The 20104-nt window shown below is 35.3% G+C and overlaps 1 protein-coding gene across 2 annotated transcripts in view; it reads left to right on the top strand.

Annotated features, from left to right (window-relative positions):
• Positions 1 to 20104, top strand: part of ZIP4 (Clathrin adaptor complexes medium subunit family protein) — a 126401-nt gene that overhangs the window by 76789 nt on the left and 29508 nt on the right. For both annotated transcript variants that reach the window (XM_089829630.1, XM_089829633.1), the window contains one exon: positions 18426 to 18673. In XM_089829630.1, the coding sequence (XP_089685756.1) occupies positions 18426 to 18673 (248 nt within the window). The remainder of the gene's footprint in view (positions 1 to 18425; positions 18674 to 20104) is intronic.

Genomic DNA, 20104 nt, shown 5'->3' with positions numbered 1-20104 from the left:
ATTTACCTCTCTCCTTTGTTGCTGACGCTATTTAGGGTAAGTTGAACTTCCCTTTTAGGTTGAAAAGGTGGTTGTCTCATCCCAAGTTGGAAGAAAGCATAAATACTTGGTGGAATGCTTTGGTTGAGGGTTTTGCTATGTTTAGGGTGGCTAGGAAATTAAGGTTTGGCAAGGATAGGGTTAACCATTGGAATGAAGAGGTGTTTGGGGGTATCTTTGCTTGTAAGTATGTTATTCCACTTGATCTCAAAGACTTCTAGGATATAATCCAAAAGGAGGGATATGACTCTAATTCTTTTGCTATGAAAAATGAGATTCTTGTTAAATACCATGATGTTATTACTAATGAGGAAGCCTTTTGGAAGTAGAGATCTTGGTCACTCTAGCTTGTTGAAAGAGATAAGAGCACCCGCTTCTTCCATATGACTATGGTCAAACATAAAGCAGCCAATAGGATATCTCAGATTTCAACTAGTGGTAGGAGACTGAGCAAGGAGGATTATATTTTGGGGGAAGATATCCCATTTTTTTCCACTCTTCTTTCTCATGGTGCTAATCTGAATATTGATCATCAAAATCTGTTTTTTGAAGCTATCCCTTGGATCTAGGTGATGAGTAGAATAGATTTAGTTTCACTATTCCTTATGTGGAAGAGGTTTACAATGTTGTTTTTTTCTCCCAAAGGGAACAAAGTCCTAGGGCTGGATGGTTTTCCAATGTTCTTCTTTCAAACCTTCTAGCATATTGTTGAGAAGGATGTTAATTCTATCAAGGACTTCTTTGGAGCCAAAAATTTGCTTAAGGAGCTCAACTCTACTTTTTTGGTCATCATTCCTACGTCTTCTAGTGTTAACTCTATGTATGGGTTTATGCCTATTAGCCTTTATAACTACTTTTATATGATTATATTTGAAGTTTTGATTTCTACAATGTTGGTTCTTTTACCTTCTATCATTTCTCCTCAACAAAATGGATTTGCTCTTGGGAGACAAATCCTTGACTCATTTATCACTATTCATGAGACTCCATTCGCTAGGGCTTTCCAAAGCAAGGATTCTTAATGGAGTTGGGCCTCTCTAAAGCCTATGACATTGTGGACTAGTCTCTTTTACTCAAAATTCTAAAGGCTTTTGGGTTTAGTGAGAGAACTTTCCAACTCATTTGGCAACTAGTGTCTACAACCTCCTTTTTTGTGATTGTTAATGGATCACCTTCTCATTTTTTGAAATCTTCCAAAGCCTTAAGTTAGGGAGATCCCATCTCTCCCATCCTTTTCACAATTGTTGATTACACTATTCTAATGGGTGCTGCTACCTATTGTGTGGTTTTCACACCATCGCTTCATTGCAAATTAGGACCCCTCTTTTTGCTTTGGCGAGTAGGAGTCGTTGTATTAGGTGGTTTTAGTTGCCAATATTTTCAAGTCTCTAAGTCCAAGGGTGAGTTTGGGGAATTTTGGCTTGCTGGGAAGTAATATTTGTGTGGGGTTTTGGTGTCCTTTCATGGTGTTTTCTTAGCCTAAGTCCAAGTGGGGGGGGTATACTTTTACTCCAAATGGTAAAGGTTTACATGCTTGGGAGAAGGACTGTAAGAAAAATTGGATTTGGTGGAAATACATAAAGTTTAGGATTTCCCCTAGTGGAAACTCTTAACGCTAAGGATTCCCACCAACTATAATTTCTCCCCAAAATCTCAAGATTTCCACTTTGGACAAGGTGATGTGCAAGTGTTGTGAGGGATTCTTATTATAGTGGCGAACTAATCAATGCAATGCTAAACAATGAAGAGAAGGAAATGATAATTTTTCTCAAGGATAACTGTCGCAGTGAATTTGGTGGAAATCTTAGCGCTGAGGATTTATCCTGATGGAAATCCTTAACACTAAGGATTTCCCCCATCTCCTCATCAACCCAAAAGAGATGCAAGGTCATGCTAAGGCATCACAAGTCAAAAATTAGTGAAAGAATGGGCGTAAGGGGGAAATGACAAGTTTTGTGAGTCTAAGTGGCAAAAGTCTGGGGGTGCTTGTGCATTGCATGTTGGGGGTCTTGTTTGGCACGTTGGGATCTACTTGCTGCCTTGACGTGACTATAGCAGCCGTACGGCTGCCTTTTAGCTAGCACGTGGTTTGTTGATTGGCTTACGTCAGCCATCTCTACCCTTTTGGTGCATGGATGGTCCATTCTTGCATTTGGCGTCATTGTTCCTTGTTTGTAAACACCTTTGCTGGCATACTGATTGCATATCTTGCTTGGTACGATTTGTAGCTATTTTGGTTGACTAAATATTATTATTGCACGCTGTTTCCAATCTATTTCATATTTGTTGTTGTTAATTATTGTTTTACTTATATCTGGAAAATACAAAAAAAAGAAACAATCCTTCTGCAACTTCTTTCTAATTCTCTAAGACCTCAAGGAAAGCACAGGAAAATCTATTATTTTAATTAGAATTTACAGAAGTTCAGTGAAAGGATCCTTTTGGGATCTTTCACTATTCATGTTTCCTATTTTAATTGGCATGTAAAGTAAATACAATTCTTCAATCAATTTCATGTCCATATTTTTTTGTAAAATATACAAAAATAGACAGATTCTGCTAATTGCTCATTTTATCGATTTCATCAATTTCTCAGCTACATTTGCAACAGATTTTATTTACAAAAATCCCTTCTTTTGAGGGTACTACAATGAAATACTAATTAGAATCTTTTGATGCTCTATTCTGGGGTCTTCTATTCAATTTCAATTTTGTGCTTATCCCGTACTATCCAAGTTTTATTAAAGATCATAAGGGAATCAGTTTGTCAGGCATTCCATGCTTGGATAAGTTTGTCCCTAAAAGTTGCCTTCTTGGCAAGAGTCCATCTGACCCTTTCCTTCTTCATTCGTTGTAAAACCTGTGCTTGGGTTTCATCATCCAGAGGCATGGAACAATAGGAATAATCATATTTTGGCATGTTCTTTATCAAGTAAAAGAATATGGGCGGCCATGTTTTCTTGTGAGGAGTCTTCCAGACATACATCTTGCCACATTTAGATCTAAAATTTATTAGTTTTCCTAAATTGTTAAATGATGAGCCCGAGGTTCAGTGTGTAACCCAGTGCTATGATACCATATGTAACATACCATTGTTACTAAGCTAAATATAGATAACATGCCGTAGGGTTAGGTAACATATCATTTTTACTAATCTAAAAATAGAATAACATGCCCTAGGGTTACAACCGAATATTCATAACAAAATTGCATAAACAACATTTTGAAATTAACAAGTAACTGAGATTTGCAAGGATTCATAATTAAAACAATGGCTATCTCTAATTCATATGAAAGATAATAGATTAACATTCATAACTAACTTCTATCATACACTTACATAAGAACTAGTAATGAAATCTACATTGACAAGTATACATCGTATATATCCTAAAAGTAAATAAGAACTTAGAATTCATACATGTTTCTGGACTAATTGTTGATGTGCTGTACAAGCCTCGACATCTGGAGAAGAGGAGAAGCATTGGCATGGGCTTAACCTCCCAACAGCGGACCTTATCATATCCCCACACAATTTCTTACAAGAAAGGCCCTCCCTACCTCGGGTTAGGCTTGTGGCACTATAGTCCAGCCATCCAAGCATACCGGTGTTAGAGTGTCCGCTCACCAGTAGACAAGGTTGAGGATATACCTCCACCAACCTTCTCTCTATCAGCTGGCAGCATCTACCTCTTTGTGATCAATTTAGGCAAGCATGCTTCTAATCTACCTTGGCCAAGGATTTAGATGGGCAAATGAACAACCCGATCACCACCGCTCGACTTGACAACAAAGTATAATTTGGACAATCATGAGCTGACTTGGATTTAGCAACTTCTTTTTAAGATGTTCATGCATTTGAATTTTGATCATAGTTGTTTTTCCTTTGCAAGATTCCTCTCCTCTTCACCCATTCACACCGGCTTCACTAGCCTTGGGTGTATCCCAGGAGACTACTATTAATAATGAGATCTTTATTATTTGGTTTCTTTGAACACATTTCTGATTCTTATCACAGCTGGTATACAACAAATACGAGTGTGTAAGTCAAAATGGCATAACTTTGGATTCAGATTCTAAATAAGAATACTCATGCAAAATATAACCAAGAATATGTGTTAAGGGAATTATAAGTTGTCCCTATGCTTATGTGATCAGCATATAGAGAGCTGAGATTCAGATATAAATAAAATAACAGAGCTTGAAACATATATGAATTGTTTCTATACTGTAATATGGTTGTGTTTTCATTGATCTTTTCAACTTCAACATGACTATCTTCATACTCGATATAATAGATGCTTAATGGCATTGAGAAGAACATAGAATTGAAAGAAGATTTGATCGTGAAGACTCATGACCTGTAACGATAACAGTTGGTTGGTGGCAATCGATTCAGCAGTAAGGCTCCACCTGTGTGACAAAGTAGACAAACCAAGATGCCCATAGAAAGAGGAAGAACATTTGCTAAGCTTGCGGTTCAGGAATTATGCTCATAATAGAGTGATTGTGCTTTGATTTGAATTCCCTCCTTTTGCGGCCGTGGGAGATTATACGGTCTCCCACGTGCGGTTACAAAATGGCTTTGCAAATTCAAGAGTTTTTAAAAGATGGTGCCGTTATTGAGGTGGCCACCGCTCATCGATTTGGAGTTAAAAAGATTATATTTCCATGGTTTAAAACATTTATATATATATAAATATATAATTAAATATATTATATCATCATGCTATTTTGTTATATCTGTAATTGTACCTATATGTATACATATATCTATATACGTGTGCGATTTAGAGAGTACATATGATTTATCTCTAACATCATATTCTCTCTATATACGTATGACTGTAATTCATAGATATCATCAAAGTATCATGGTGACATCATATATATATATATATATATATATGTATGTGAGAATTCATAATGTTAATCACTTCCGAGGTCTCAAAACAAGAGAGAGATAATTGTTTTTATCGTGATTATTAAATGTTTAACGTTATAAAAGATTGACCAAGTAGCTCATGATTGAATAAGGTGTACTCTGTTGCCTAGCGGTTAATTCGTACATCAAGGTAGTTAGAGTCCATACCTGAGAATTAGAGTCCATAGTTAGAGTCCATACCTAGTGGTTAATTCGTACATCAAGGTAGTTAGAGTCTATACCTGAGTATATATATATATATATATATGTATGTGAGAATTCATAATGTTAATCACTTCCGAGGTCTCAAAACAAGAGAGAGGTAATTGTTCTTATCGTGATTATTAAATGTTTAACGTTATAAAAGATTGACCAAGTAGCTCATGATTGAATAAGGTGTACATTGTTGCCTAGCGGTTAATTCGTACATCAAGGTAGTTAGAGTCCATACCTGATGGTCTGATGATGGACTAAAGTAGTGCCCCATTCCTTGAATCCTGTTTAGCAATGCTTCTCCCCTTTGTCTGCTCTTGCAACCACTATTGCAACATTTCCACAATAATAACATGTTCCTCCGTTTAAATTGAAATATCAAGAACATAATAACTGATAACTATAACAACGACTAACTACCATTAACAAGTAAATAATTATACATAATGAATCAGTTGACAAATCATTTTCACATGAAATAACAATTAATCATATTTCCATGAATCAAACTAACAAGTCCTTTCCACATGAAATAAACGGTTTACCATAACTTCCATTTCACAAGATCATGACATTCAAAAGTTTTTACTAACCATTGCAACAGCTATAAGATTTATTTTAAATAGGTCAAAGTTTGGGATGTTACAATATGATCCCAGCAACGAGCAAGGTGCGACGATGCACAATACTGCCATCTTGAATATCCATGTGGTGTTTAGCATAAATGATTCATCCATAGTATATTTGATCAACTTAGGACAATGCAAAGAATCAACAATGAGGAATAATGATAACCCATTTGCAACACATTTTATTAGGTCAATATTGCATATTAGCCCTTATGATTGTGCGTAATCAGTTATTGGTCCCAAATCAACAAGTATGTGAGGAATACGCAATTTAACCTTAGGCCTCCAAAGGTCATTAGGGATAAGAAGAAATATAATAAAGATTGATCTTGGAGAACCTGAAGACATGTTTGTAGAATGAGTAATGCATATGGTCATTTTTAGTCCAATAATTAGAATTGACTCAATTTGAATTATGGCCTCATTTGTGTGCATTTTTTATCCATGAAGTAGAAAAGAAGAACAAAGTTGATTATAATTCAATAAATTATATTGTTCTTCTAAGTCAATTAAACCAAAATCACATCACTTAAGTGCATCAATACATTGCCATGTTGATTTACTAGTTCAAGAACATCAGTAGAGGGTAAAGGGATCCTTGAAAGTTCAAGATAATATGCATTTTCAGCCACCTTATTATTGAATGTATTAGGAAGCATTATAGTGTCCCTTGGTGGATATGGTAGAGTGGGTAATATACGATGTGAATGGGATAATAAAAATGGAAAGAATTTTTGAGGATATAAAGTGGTCAGGAATAAGTAGGATGGAAAGAATAGAGATAGTAAGAATGGATATAGGGGTGGTTGTGAGTATTCGTGACTCCATTCATCGTGCATATTATGTGAAGAATCATGTTTTGAAGAAACATGTTGTCTTTGTAATGCAATAGCATTACCATCATTCTTCATACCTTGATCTTCTTGAATTGCTATTTGAAATGGTTCATAAGTTGCAAGGAAGACTTGTTCATTTACATCCTTATCATGGTGAGGTTCAAAAATATCTTGTACTTTATTCAGTATGCTCTCTTGGTTGTTTGTGCATATGCACTTATGTTGCCTGTAACAAATAGAACATGTGGTTAAATTATCATTCTCAAATTCACATTGTTCTAAGAAGTCATCAATTATTTGCTCTTGTTTAAGCAAAAAGATAGCATTTGTACATACCTGTGATAATGGAAGATCAAGATCATCTAAGTTGCATTCATTAGGTAAAAAAGAGTGTATAAAAACATCACTTTTGGTTGGCACGATTTCTCCACCAATTTCTTCTTTTATTTTTAAATTTGAAAGCGAGGGTCTAGGGATAGAAACCCCTAGTTGGGTCAAGGGGAAATGTCCCTTCTTGCATCCTCTTCACATTTTGTATTTTTGAAGAATTATTTTCCCAAAAATTTAAAACAATAGTAACTTTCCATATTTGATTGGCTGTTACTATTTTTAATAAGGAGAAAAATCAAATTTTGAGCACTTTAATTACCAAATAGTAGAAGAAGCCTCCAAATTTCAAGCACATGTTTGTAATTATCATTTCTTATTATTAAAGCTATTGTACATTTTCATTTTTCCATAATCCATGACTGCACACAAAGCATTTCCTTAACAAGGCATTTTCTTTTTGTGAAGGTGTTTGAATATCCATAGGGAAGGTATTATTAGTATTTTTCATTGTGAAGTTTCAACTCCATGTTGACCTTTTAGAGTTATTTTTCTCTCCTTGGGAATTTTACTTTCAGTCTTGGTATGAAATTATTGTGTTTTTGGTGCATATTTCCTCTTAACAAAGTTTTGTTGGTACTTAATGTATATAGTGTTTGTCAATTGTAATCAGCTAGAATTTTGCAATAAACCCTTGAGAACACGTGTTTTGGTATTTCACATGCGGAGTCATGGATTATGGAAAAATGAAAACATATAATAGCTTTAATAATAAGAAATGATAATTACAAACATGTGCTTGAAATTTGGAGGCTTCTACTATTTGGCTAGTTACCAGGTTCGAACCCTTGAGCTCGGGTCCGGATCCGGATTCATCCGAGTCCAGATTTGAGCCTGGGTCCTAGCCGCTGTGCAGACCCACAGTCCCAAACAGGGACCCTGCCTAGACCCTTCACGGACTCAAGCGAATTTGGGAGGACCCGCGGCTTGTGGGGCCATAAAGTGGTCAAAAGAACAAAAAAAAAGAGTTTTTTTTTATAATTTTTTTTCTTCTGACACTAAAGGAAGGCATATTAGATACTTTTCATTCATCTAATCTTTCATTTGATCTCTCATATTTTGATGAAGCCATTGATCCCTCATATTTTGATGACCCATTTGACCCTTGAAGGGCATTTGCATCTTTGATACTACGAGTCTATGGTCATCGATAAACTATTAAACATTTGTCATTGACTCATTTATCACCATGTTTCAAACTTTATTAAATTACATTATTATCTATCAATTTGATGAAGTAGTCTATGTTTTGAAATTCCATTTTGCATTTTAGTAATTCAATGTATGATTTTTATTTACAACATTAACATAGATTAATGAGCAAGTATTTAATGTTTATCTTTGACATTTGGCATTGATTAGTAATCAAGTAACATTGATATATACATACTATGAAATGACTTAGCAAGTTAGTTTTACAATTATGTGAGTTTTTTTTTACATATATATATATACTCGCGAACTCACCCACAAACCCAAATGGGAAAAAAAAAATTTGCCCGAACCCTGAACCCGAATCAGCAACTTAGCTATTTGGTAATTGAAGTGCTCAAGATTTGTTTTTTCTCCTTACTATAAATAGTAAGAGCCAATCAAATATGGAAAAATATTATTATTTTAAATTTTTAAATATATAAAATTTTTAGAATGTTAAGAAAAGATAATAAGTTCTGTTGAAGTTGATGAAAGATCAACCGTAAAGCTCCCAAGAATCACCAACATGCAAACACATGTCACAGATTAAAGAGAATCAAAAACTATGGAGGTTGGAATTCCTAGATCCACAAAGGAGACATTCTTGATGAGAAGAAAAAGAACTTGTTATCAAAATTGAATAAATGTTTTACAAAGAGATCAATCCTTATAAAGGAGATCAAATTCCTAAAAGGTAAAACCTAGGTTAGATTATAATAATTAATTACTAGATAGAGTTAATTAGAAAATGTCTAATTATCTGAGACCCTCCTTAAAATAAACTTAGGGAGTAGCTAAAAGCTTAGAAAATACTACTGAAAGTAGATCCGGGTTTTGACAAAAAAGTCTAATGAGGTACCCAAGCATAACCAAATCTCTGTAAAGAGGAGAAATAAAAAAGATCACATGGAGAAAATCCTATACCAAAAAGAGATGGGAAAAATGTTGAAAGATCTAGTGAAGGATTGAAGAAGCCTCCAAACTAGAGAATGTCTCAGAAGATAGGAACAAAAGAGATGATCATGTAGAACACCATCGAAGCATGTAGAAGTTGCAAAGCTTTGTCAAAAGTAACTGTTGATTTGAAGAACCTCCACTGAAATAGAGCCTGACTAGGTAGAGAAGACTATAATTTGCATGAGTGCTCTCAGAAGACACTACTAAAATCAAAAGGCAAACAAAGGAAAACAACTGAACTCGAAGATGCAGATGACATGAAACACCAAAGTTTGAAGAGTTGATCAATCAAACATGGAAGGCTACATCCAAATAGCATTGTTTTTTTGAAGATTGATAGAGTAACATACAAAGAATGAGGTCGTACAGACTGCGTATTGATAATTAGGTCAAGCATAGTTGAGGATGTGTTCTACACTGTACCTTGATGACGTGGATAAGTGTGCATACATAGAGTCGAAGACATGCGGAAGATTTACAGAAGATAGCAAGAAGACAAAGTATTTGATAAGTAGTTTCTAATGATTGATTTTTATCTCTCAATTGGGATATAATCATGATGAGTGTTGTTAGACTATGATAGTAGACAACTTGATGATAATGTCAATGAGTGTGCAAGGTCATAGGTCACACGTGTGAAAAGATTGTAAAGATTGTGAGCCGACAGTGACTTGTAATTACGAAAAGTGTAAAATCTTAATGAGGTCCTATTATAATTAATTGGGAAAGCCTAGAGGCCAACTCAAGGAATTCATCATTTTTAACATCGTTTCTTCAAATTTCTCTTTTTGTTTCCAATTACTCACAACAACTAATGATAACATACAAGTGAATCTAAGACCTACTTGCAAATATTAAAACAATACACCTAAATAATTTACTACAATGCAAACCTAAGGTATTGGACTGAGCAAGGTCGACACTCGATTGGACACTAAGGCGCACTGTTCCTAACTCAAATCATTATGCTAACATGCCCTTGACACCTTTCCTAGGAAACGATGCCAAAATGATAGGCCAAAATTGGGGCAAATAATGAGAAAGATTTAATATTTAGAATGAGTTTCAGGTTGGTCTAATCATATCAATCTGGGGGTGTAAGCTTTCTTTTAATGTCTGTTGTTTCGGTGGTCCGAATGATAGAAAAACCTTTAATTTGCAATATATTGGAGTCAATGTGTTGTATCGATTAGGAAGCATCTTAGAAAGGGACTGTATATGTCACATGAACATTGGTTTTTGGCCTCCAAATTGGCCATTTGATCAATAATCCTCTGGTAAGTAATGGGCAGAGGTTGGGACTATAATGGAGTTTCCATAATACTACCAAAAAAATGCCTTGTCTGCAACAGTGCCTAATCAAACAACAAAGAAAAACTGATGGAAAGCAATGCAGCCAGCAGCCAAAAAATGCAATGCAACTGGAGCAACCCAACACACTGAAGGCCACTAGTATAAGCAAAAAGTAGAACCCAAATGATGCCAATAGAAAAACACCACAACCACATGCACACAAAGCCCAAGCCTGCGGGCAAGTCAAACACACAATAGTGGCCTGGTGACACAATAACCACAAAGCAACAAAAACCTTAGTCTAGGCACAAATGTTCAAAGATCAAAGAGCTAATGAAGCAACACACAAAGGAAAGCGTCTAGAAAGGGACTGTACAGTGTGACACAAACATTGGTTTTCAGCTTCCAACTGGGCCATTTGATCAATAATCCTTTGGTAAGTAATGGGTAGAGGTTGGGACTCTGATGGAGTTTCCATAATACTATCCTCAAAATGCCCAATTTGCAACATTGCCTAATCAAACAAGAGCTGTGTTATAGCATGAGTCCCGCCTAAGGGGAAAAAAATGAAATTGAGAAAAAATAATAAAATAATTTGTATTTGTTTGATTTAATATAGAAAAGGAAATTAAGCATGCGTGTATGTAAATAGGTAATAAAGTCGAGACAATTTGCAACACTAACATCTCTATTACTTATCTGATGCAGGAGCATCTTGCATCCAAAATAAAGGGGAGACATGTTGAATGTAAAATTTAAAAAAACCAAAAAAAAAAAAAGAAAAAAAAAGAAAAAGAAAAAGAAGTGGAGGAGAGAGAAATTGACGAAAATTAGAGGAGAAATAATAAAAAAAATAAAAAGGAGAAAAGAAAGGAAAAGGAGATTTCTATTTTTGAGGTGCATAGGTGGCTTAGTAGAAAAATAAAATAAAAAATGGTTGTCATTCCATTTATCGGGGTGTGTGGGTAGAATTCTAGAAAGTTATGAATATTGTAGAAAGTTGTGGATATTGTAGAAGGTTATGGAAGTTGTAGAAGGTTGTGGATATTGTGTAGGTGGAATTCTAGAAGGTTGTGGATAAGTCATGCATTGGTTGGTAAGTGCCTATTTAAGCAAGGCATATGAGCATTTCTAATCAAGTTTGAGAAGTAGAAATTTTTGGTGAAGCTCTTGGTGTGAAGACTCTTATTTGGGATTTCTCTTATGTTAAAGAATTTGTAAACTTCTTTTTGAAGAAGTCATATCTATGATATCATCTTGTGGGTGTTGTAAGGATTTTCAAGTATAATAAAATTGCTTGTGAAGCATTTTAAATTTTTTTTTCTCTTGGTCTCCATATTGTTGCATTCTTGATTGTGAGTGGGTAAGGGTGGTGTGGCCCTTCATCAAGTGGTATTAGAGCAGGAGTTCCTGAGTGTGTGGACAGATCGCCGAACGTGAGGCAGTTTACACCAGGATTTGCAAAGAAGGTTGATCTTGTGTCTGATTGATCTTTTAGATTGGTGGATTTGTTTAGGGTTTGCTAAATTTTTGGAAGATGCCTCCAAGAAGATTGGAACCTAAGGAAAATGATGACCTTAGTGAAGCGATGGAAGAAAGAATCTTAGAGAAGATAAGAGCAGAGGTCAAATCAGAGATTGCATTGATGAAGAGTGACATGATTGCTGAAATTGTGAGTGCTTTGGGTGGTGTACCTAGGCATGTGGGTACTGAAGACAGATATGACGAAGTTGCCGAAGACTTTGAAACTGCTAGTGAGGATAGAAGTGATCATGAGGAGAGACCTATTGGAATTAGGGCTAGTCAGTTTGCTCGACCTGGATCTTAGTTGAAGCTGAAGCATAAGATGGAGGTTTCTAATTTTTCAGGTACTTGGAATCCTGAAGACCTAATTGATTGGATTGGTGAATTAGAGGACTACTTTGAGCTTGAGGGTATTGAAGATCCACTGAGAGTAAGGTTGGCACAAACTAAGTTGAAGGGACATGCTGCTCTTTGGTGGAAGGAACTGCAAAGAGACAGAGAAGAGGAAGGTGAAATGAAGATCACTAGATGGAAATTGATGGTGACTAAGTTAAAGGCAAAGTTCATTCCTGCTGATTATGAACTTGAATTATTTAAGAGGTTGCAGAATCTGAAACAGAAGGATATGATTGTGAAGGATCATCGAGGAGTTCTACAAGTTGACTATTCAGTCTGGGCATAGAGAATTGTCAAAGGAGAAGGTAGCACGGTACATTAATGGTTTGAGATTCAATATTCAGGATGAGGTTGGTATGCTGAATATTTCCACAGTGGAGGATGCTTATCAGTATGCTTTGAGAGCAGAGGAGAAGCTAAAGAGGAAGAATCAAGGTAGTTCCCGAGGGAAGGAGAAGCAGGGTAGTTCGGTACAAGATGAACCAAAACCTATTGAACAAAGAAGAAGGACAGGTGGAGGTGTATTCAGAGGTAATTGTTTCAAGTGTGGTCAAGAAGGGCATAGATCTTTTGAATGTTCTATTGGTAGGACAGCTACTATTGTGAATGAGGTTGAAGTCCAGGAAAATCAGCCTGAGGAAGGAGAAAGTTTGTTGGCTCGACGAGTACTAATGGGTAAGAAGACATTGGATTCTTGTCAAAGGACTAGTTTGTTCAAAAATTGTAAGTCTGGTGGGAAAGTTTGCAAGGTGATTATAGATGGTGGTAGTACTGATAACCTTGTTGCTGAGGAGATGGTTCAAAAACTTGGTTTGAAGAGATTGAGACATCCTTGTCCTTATAGGATTGGCTGGTTGCAAGGTGAGCATGCTTTGGAAGTGAGAGAGCAATGTCTTGTTGATTTTCAGATTGGGCAGTATAAGGATCAAGTATTGTGTGATATTGTGGATATGAACAGTTGTCATGTGTTACTTGGTAGACTTTGGCAGTATGATTGCAGGCCTATGCATGATTGTGTTAGGAATGTGTTTACTATTGAGAAAGGTGGTAGGAAGTTTTCCTTGATTCCTTTGCAGAATGAAGTGCTCGGTCGGAGAAACCTGAGTATTGGCAGTCGAGTTGAGTTGGCAAATTTTGAGAAGATTGAAAATCAGCATGGGAAGCAGACCTATGGAACACCTGTAGTGGATGTGAAGGAGAAGAAGAAAAACAAGGGAAAGAGTGTGCAAATTGAAGATTTGGAGGACATATATGTGAAGAACCAGTTTGGGATTTATTTGTTGAATCCCGAAAGATGTTCTTCCAGTTATTAGAACATCTTTTCGGACTTGGGGAGTCTGATGCAGGAGCATCTTGCATCCAAAATAAAGGGGAGACATGTTGAATGTAAAATTTAAAAAAAAGAAAAAAGCGGAGGAGAGGGAAAGTGACGAAAATTAGAGGAGAAATAATAAAAAAAATAAAAAGGAGAAAAGAAAGGAAAAGGAGATTTCTATTTTTGAGGTGCATGGGTGGCGTAATAGAAAAATAAAATAAAAAATGGTTGTCATTCCATTTATCGAGGTGTGTGGGTAGAATTCTAGAAAGTTATGAATATTGTAGAAAGTTGTGGATATTGTAGAAGGTTATGGAAGTTGTAGAAGGTTGTGGATATTGTATAGGTGGAATTCTAGAAGGTTGTGGGTAAGTCATGCATTGGGTGGTAAGTGCCTATTTAAGCAAGGCATATGAACATTTCTAATCAAGTTTGAGAAGTAGAAATTTTTGGTGAAGCTCTTGGTGTGAAGACTTTTATTTGGGATTTATCTTATGTTGAAGAATTTGTAAACTTCTTTTTGAAGAAGTCATATCTATGATATCATCTTGTGGGTGTTGTAAGGATTTTCAAGTATAATAAAATTGCTTGTGAAGCATTTTTTTATTTTATTTCTCTTGGTCTCCATATTGTTGCATTCTTGATTGTGAGTGGGTAAGGGTGGTGTGGCCCTTCATCAAGTGGTATCAGAGCGTACCTTCATCATTACCGGAAGAAGCGTTGTTGGCATTAGTCCCTGCCTTTTGCAAGGGTTAAAAGGTAGATGTGACACGTTATTGTTATGTGTATGTAGTTTTGATTAGTTCACTAATAAACCAATTTGTAAGATTTTGATAAATGATTTACATGTTTCTTCCATCATATATGATTTACATTGAGACAAATTTCTAGGCTATTGTGGTTGGTAGAGTCAATCTTGAATGGCATAGATCATATCTTGACTTCTTAAGTTCTTAATGCTATTTACATGAACTATGTTTGATTTTAATAATGCGGTACAAATATGAGGATCTGATTGGTTTCAAGAATATTCCAAACATTTGTGATAATAGGTCTAGTATATATTTGACAATATAGAGATATTCTTTCATGAATGAGATTTATGATACCAATCAAATTAGTTTTAATATTATAAATGTATTCATAATACTTAATTAATAAATCTATCTATAAATATATATGACTATACTTTTAACTACTATACAATATAAATATTAAATTCTAATTTGTAATATTATCAACATAAATACTCTTTATTACTAGCAAAATTTATCAATCAAATTATATTTAATACCTATAATAAATCTACTAAGAAATAATATTCTTAAAAAATAATAAATCATAAACTAAATTTTATTTAATATTTGGATTAGTCAATTAAGGCATAGGAAATCTTTCCTTATCATTTTCAAGCGTATTTTATTTTTCAACCATATTGTACTTGATTTTATTTTTCACATTTTTCAACCCAACTACGAAATCTTTCGCCTATTTTTCAACCCAACTACGAAATTTTTCTCCCAATTAAAAAAATGTAAATTACCAATGTATAGTGATAAAAATACTGAACATAAATTGATTTCTTCCAAAAATACATTATATTTTGAAATTGCCATTAATTTCGAAATACTTTTTTTCACCTGCATAATTGGGTAATCAATAATTGCGAAGAATTGCGAGGTGCTCTGTTGCAGACAAATTTGAGGTGCTTTGATTTGTGCTTGTGTGAGTTGGTGAATTTGGAGATGATTGTGAGAAGTATTTGATTTGTGGGTAAGATCTGAACCTGGCACTTGTGTTGAGCAGTTGAGTTGGAAAAGATTCAGAGGTGTTCTTTTCAACTCCGCTAAATATAGCCAAGATAAAGCCCCACTTTACAGGCGACCACATCACACTAGTTCAGCTTTTGGAGTTGCCGTTGCCAAAAGTAGCGGGACTTCCGCCAGAAATAGAGAGCAACACCGATCTCCCAATGCATTTGACCCCTTTGTTTAACATAGCAGTGGATGGATTGGAAGCCCCGTTTGAGAAGCTTTGCGCGGAGATTTGTCCGGACTGCGTGATATTCGACTTTTTCTAGTGGTGGGCGGGGAGAGCTGCCGCCAAATTTGGCGCAACTTCTATCATTTTCTCTAGATGGGGTGCCGCTTTTACAAGCTGGACTATGCATCACGTTTGGCAGTAGTATGAGAATAGACTTACGGTAGAGGATTTGATGGAAGAGCTGAAGGACTACCCCTCGCCGGCGGTCACATTGATAAATAACATGCTCGTACTTGATTAGCTGTTCCTTTTTTTTAAGAATTTCTAAATTGGAAAAAACAAAAAAACCACTGTCAAAAATATCCGTCGCCAATCAGAAAAAGGAAATATTTGAACAAAATTAGAAATAATAAAGTAGTTAGCTGAAGTCTTTACAAACATTGGATATCTGTTTTAATTTTTTTGATGGCACAATTTTCAATGTGTGAACAAATGGTAAAAAGTGATGCGAAAACAATAGTCTCCGCCTATAGATAGGCGGGACTAACAATAGAGAAAAATTGATGGAAAGCAACGCAACTAATACCAAGCAAGGGAATGCAATGTAAGCATGAGGAACCCAATGCACTGGAAGCCATGGGCATCAACAAACAACATAACACAAACGACACCAATCGAAAAACACCATAACCACACACGCATAAAGCCCAAGCCTACAACCAGGCCAAACATACAGCAGAGGCCTGATAACACGGCAGCCACAGAGCAACAAAAACCTCAGTCTTTCCATAAACGGTTTGATTCCTTCTATAATTGCAAAATTTGGTTGGTGACTATGGTTGAGAGTGCCTCTTGCCCCTTCACAATTTGTCTCAAGACGATTGCGTTGGAGGTGAAGCAATTCATAGCAACCTATTTGAAAGTAAAAATAAGAACAACATTCTTATGTTTTAAACTTTTAAAACATAAATTAATTTATTTGAGTGACTAAGTGAGAATTAAAAAGAAATATTAAATGTCACTTTATTGATGCGCTTTAATAATTTAATTTAAGTAGGAAGTTGAAAAACCCTTCGAGAATTTTCAAAGGAAAATATATTGGGAGCTCGTTTGGTATGCTTGTTTATTTTTTTATTGTGGATTTGGAGCTTCTTGTTGGAGAAAAAACCCAGGACAAAAGCCCTAAGGGAAAATCAGCTTCAATTGTGAAATATATCCCCTAGCCAATTGCAGTTGGAACTACAGAAGTTTCACATTTGGATTCAACGGTTGAAGATCTTATAATTTGGAAGTCTTGCAGGTATGACAAAATACTAAGGAATATTGCTATATTTGCATTTGCAGGAGGATTTGCATGCCATACCCAGTTGTTACATTGGTTGGCGATAAAGATAATCTTTAGAATTGGGTGATTAAAGGGTTTTGACGATGGTTACTAAAGTATGAATGGGCATATGGGGAACTGCGCATTGGTTTATATGTTACTTTTGAATTCCTTTCAGTTCCATTTCTTGCCATCTTCACTTGAATAGACTGGACGTGTGGCTGCAAGGACAGGTCGAAGGTGTTTTTGGCATACTAAAGCTATAAGGTAGTGTATGGAGTTCGTATTTTGGCTGGTTTCACCCACTAGGTGAATGCAAGATAAGAGGGAACTCATAGCAGAACACTTGGAGTTTGGGGGGGTTCAAATCCTTTTGTAAGGAGCTGGTGCAGATCTGTAATAATGCCATTTGCCAATCGCATTTACTCTCAGCTTGTGGCATAATTTTAAGAGTAACTAGGAATGGGCAAGGGAGTGTGGAAGTTTTTTAGCAAACTTAACCAATGGACCTCGCATTTGTAGACGCAAAAGATATAGCTGAGAAGACAATCTTGTTTCTGTTATATATATGATCTGTTAGAACATAAGAAATTATCTTTTTACTTAACTATTCTTGTTTGTTTTTATATATATATATATATTTTATCATATGAATACTTGAAATTTTCATATAAATTGAATAATTTTTTAAGTTTTTAAATAGCTGTCTCCTGCTACCCTCCATCCTAGAAACTTGGGGGAGCATAGGTTTTTTGTCATCTTTAGATGATCACGATGCTCAGTCAATACATTGGTGAGATTCTACCTTATGTACACTGAGAGTAGTTACAAGGATAGGCCATTTATATAGCACACAAGCACCTTTAAGTGTTCTTAGTAGGGGTACTGAACTATAACTACATTCGCTACTTTAGGATTTTCACCCTATATGTCCTTTCACCATTGGGAAAGATTTTGCAGCATATAATGCCTAATAAGCTACTGTTATCTCACAATATAACTGACTTGGGATCCACCTAATTACGTACTAATGCATATATGTTTTGAAGTTGAAGGCTTACACACGTATTTTTTATTGGATTTTGATCTGTGCATCTTTGATTCTTCTTAAAATGACCCCAATTAGCCATTAGACTAATTACATTTTTTCTTCATATATGTTAGCAATAAGTGCAAGGCAATGCTATCCACTCATACACCTTCAAGGATTTATGAGCTTTAAGCACATGTATTCTTATTCTGGTTGATTTGAATTAGCTTTATAAATTTGTCGAAATATTCTCCATACTTAAGTTTCATCCTTCCGAACAAGATTATTTTTGGGTGTTTGTATGTTGGGATATTATTTTTACATGGTAGATAATTTCAAAAATTATTTTATAATAATGCTTATGTAATTGTTGTCTTCCAGCTTTTGGATGAGATGATGGATAGTGGATTTCCTTTAACTACAGAACCTAGTATCTTGAAGGAGATGATTACTCCACCAAATATAGTTAGTAGAATGTTGAGCGTTGTAACCGGAGGTTCTTCCACTGTCAATAATACTCTTCCAGGTGCTACAGCATCTAACGTACCATGGCGAGCAATTGACTTAAAACACGTAAACAATGATGTTTATGTGGACCTTGTAGAGGAAATTGATGCTACTGTAAACAGGTATTTAGTAGCTATTGGAAATCTCAGTTTGCTCCTGAAATTATTATGATAGATCTAATATTTTAGAGTGTAGTGCTGCTTGAATTTGTCATGTTACGATTGAAGAGTAGAGTGGTCATGAATGATGATTTTAGAATGAAAATGATGATGGTTGTAAACTCAAATAGGGGTATATTAAATAGCAACAATTAATCATTAGCCATTATTTATGTTTTTAAGGTAAGCTTGGAAATTTCTGCAACTTACTTTTCTTTATAACTGCTGTTTTGCATGGAGTTTCTTGGAGGAAAACAGAGGATCTTCCATTTTCAAGTTGGGTGGTCAATCCCTCAATTTTTGGCCCCTTTGTGAATGAGCTTAAACTCCATCATAAGGTCCAGCAATGTCTCATTTTATTCAATACACCTTCTTGAGCCACACTTTGGTGCTTGTGGCTTTTTAGTTTGGCTCTAACTCCATGATTTTCATAGATCACCTAAGATTCAAACTTAGGACTTCCCTTGTTTACGATGTGGTGCCAGTTTGTAGTAGAATGTCGGGGAAATGGGAAATTGTTCATATTCCCAAGGTGTAGGTTCAAAACATTTTCTCTCCCTCATTCCTATCAACTTGTTTTTATAGTGGTCATCAATAAAATATAATTAGAAAAAAGCAATATCTTATTGTAGTTCATATGTCTAGGAATTGATCATGTGACCATATTTGGGATGGTGGGATGGTTATCCATCTGAGCTAATAGTCCTTTGTGGTTTGAGTGTGATTTGTTTTATTCCAACACTTTCCCCTCAAGTGACATTTTTGGGCTTGGGATCTTACTCCAGCTCTAGTTCCATGTTGCTTCTCTAGAACTAGCTAGGACTTGAACCTAGGACCTACCAAATAAGGAAAGCAAGGTTTGAACTTAAGTCCCAAATATAACTATGCATTGAGGGTTCTAGTTCGCTGATCAGACAATTTTTTCTTCATGTTCATTACCTTTGGGCACATGATTGTACAGTACATAATATTTAAAATATATAAAAGGCCCATAATTTGTAAAAAATAAATGGTAACATGATTGGCAGTGATAAAGATAACTGATATTTCAATACCAAATGTCAAATCAAAACAAACACAAGTAATAGAATTCATATTACTTTTCATTAATAGTAGTCATCACTTGGTTCAATGAACCACAAGCAACTATTGTGCCACACCTTCGTAGTATTTCTTTGGAGTAAAGATAAGAATCAATAAAATATCAGACCACTTCAAGGGGTGACCTCCAAAAATCAGAATTCGAGGATACAAATTTAATATATAAACAATGATGGTTTTGGAGGGCCAATTCTCTCTCTCTCTCTCCCTCCCTCCCTCCCTCTCCCCCTATATATATAATTTTTTTTTAATCTATTAACTTGCCTCATATTAAATATTTTGATATGAACATAA

This window comes from Cupressus sempervirens, chromosome 1 (genome assembly GCF_028749045.1).
Source record: "Cupressus sempervirens isolate cs-2001-9-10 chromosome 1, ASM2874904v1, whole genome shotgun sequence".
Taxonomy (NCBI): domain Eukaryota; kingdom Viridiplantae; phylum Streptophyta; class Pinopsida; order Cupressales; family Cupressaceae; genus Cupressus; species Cupressus sempervirens.
Note: the sequence above shows the minus strand (reverse complement) of the source record. Positions and strands in the feature narration are given on the sequence as shown.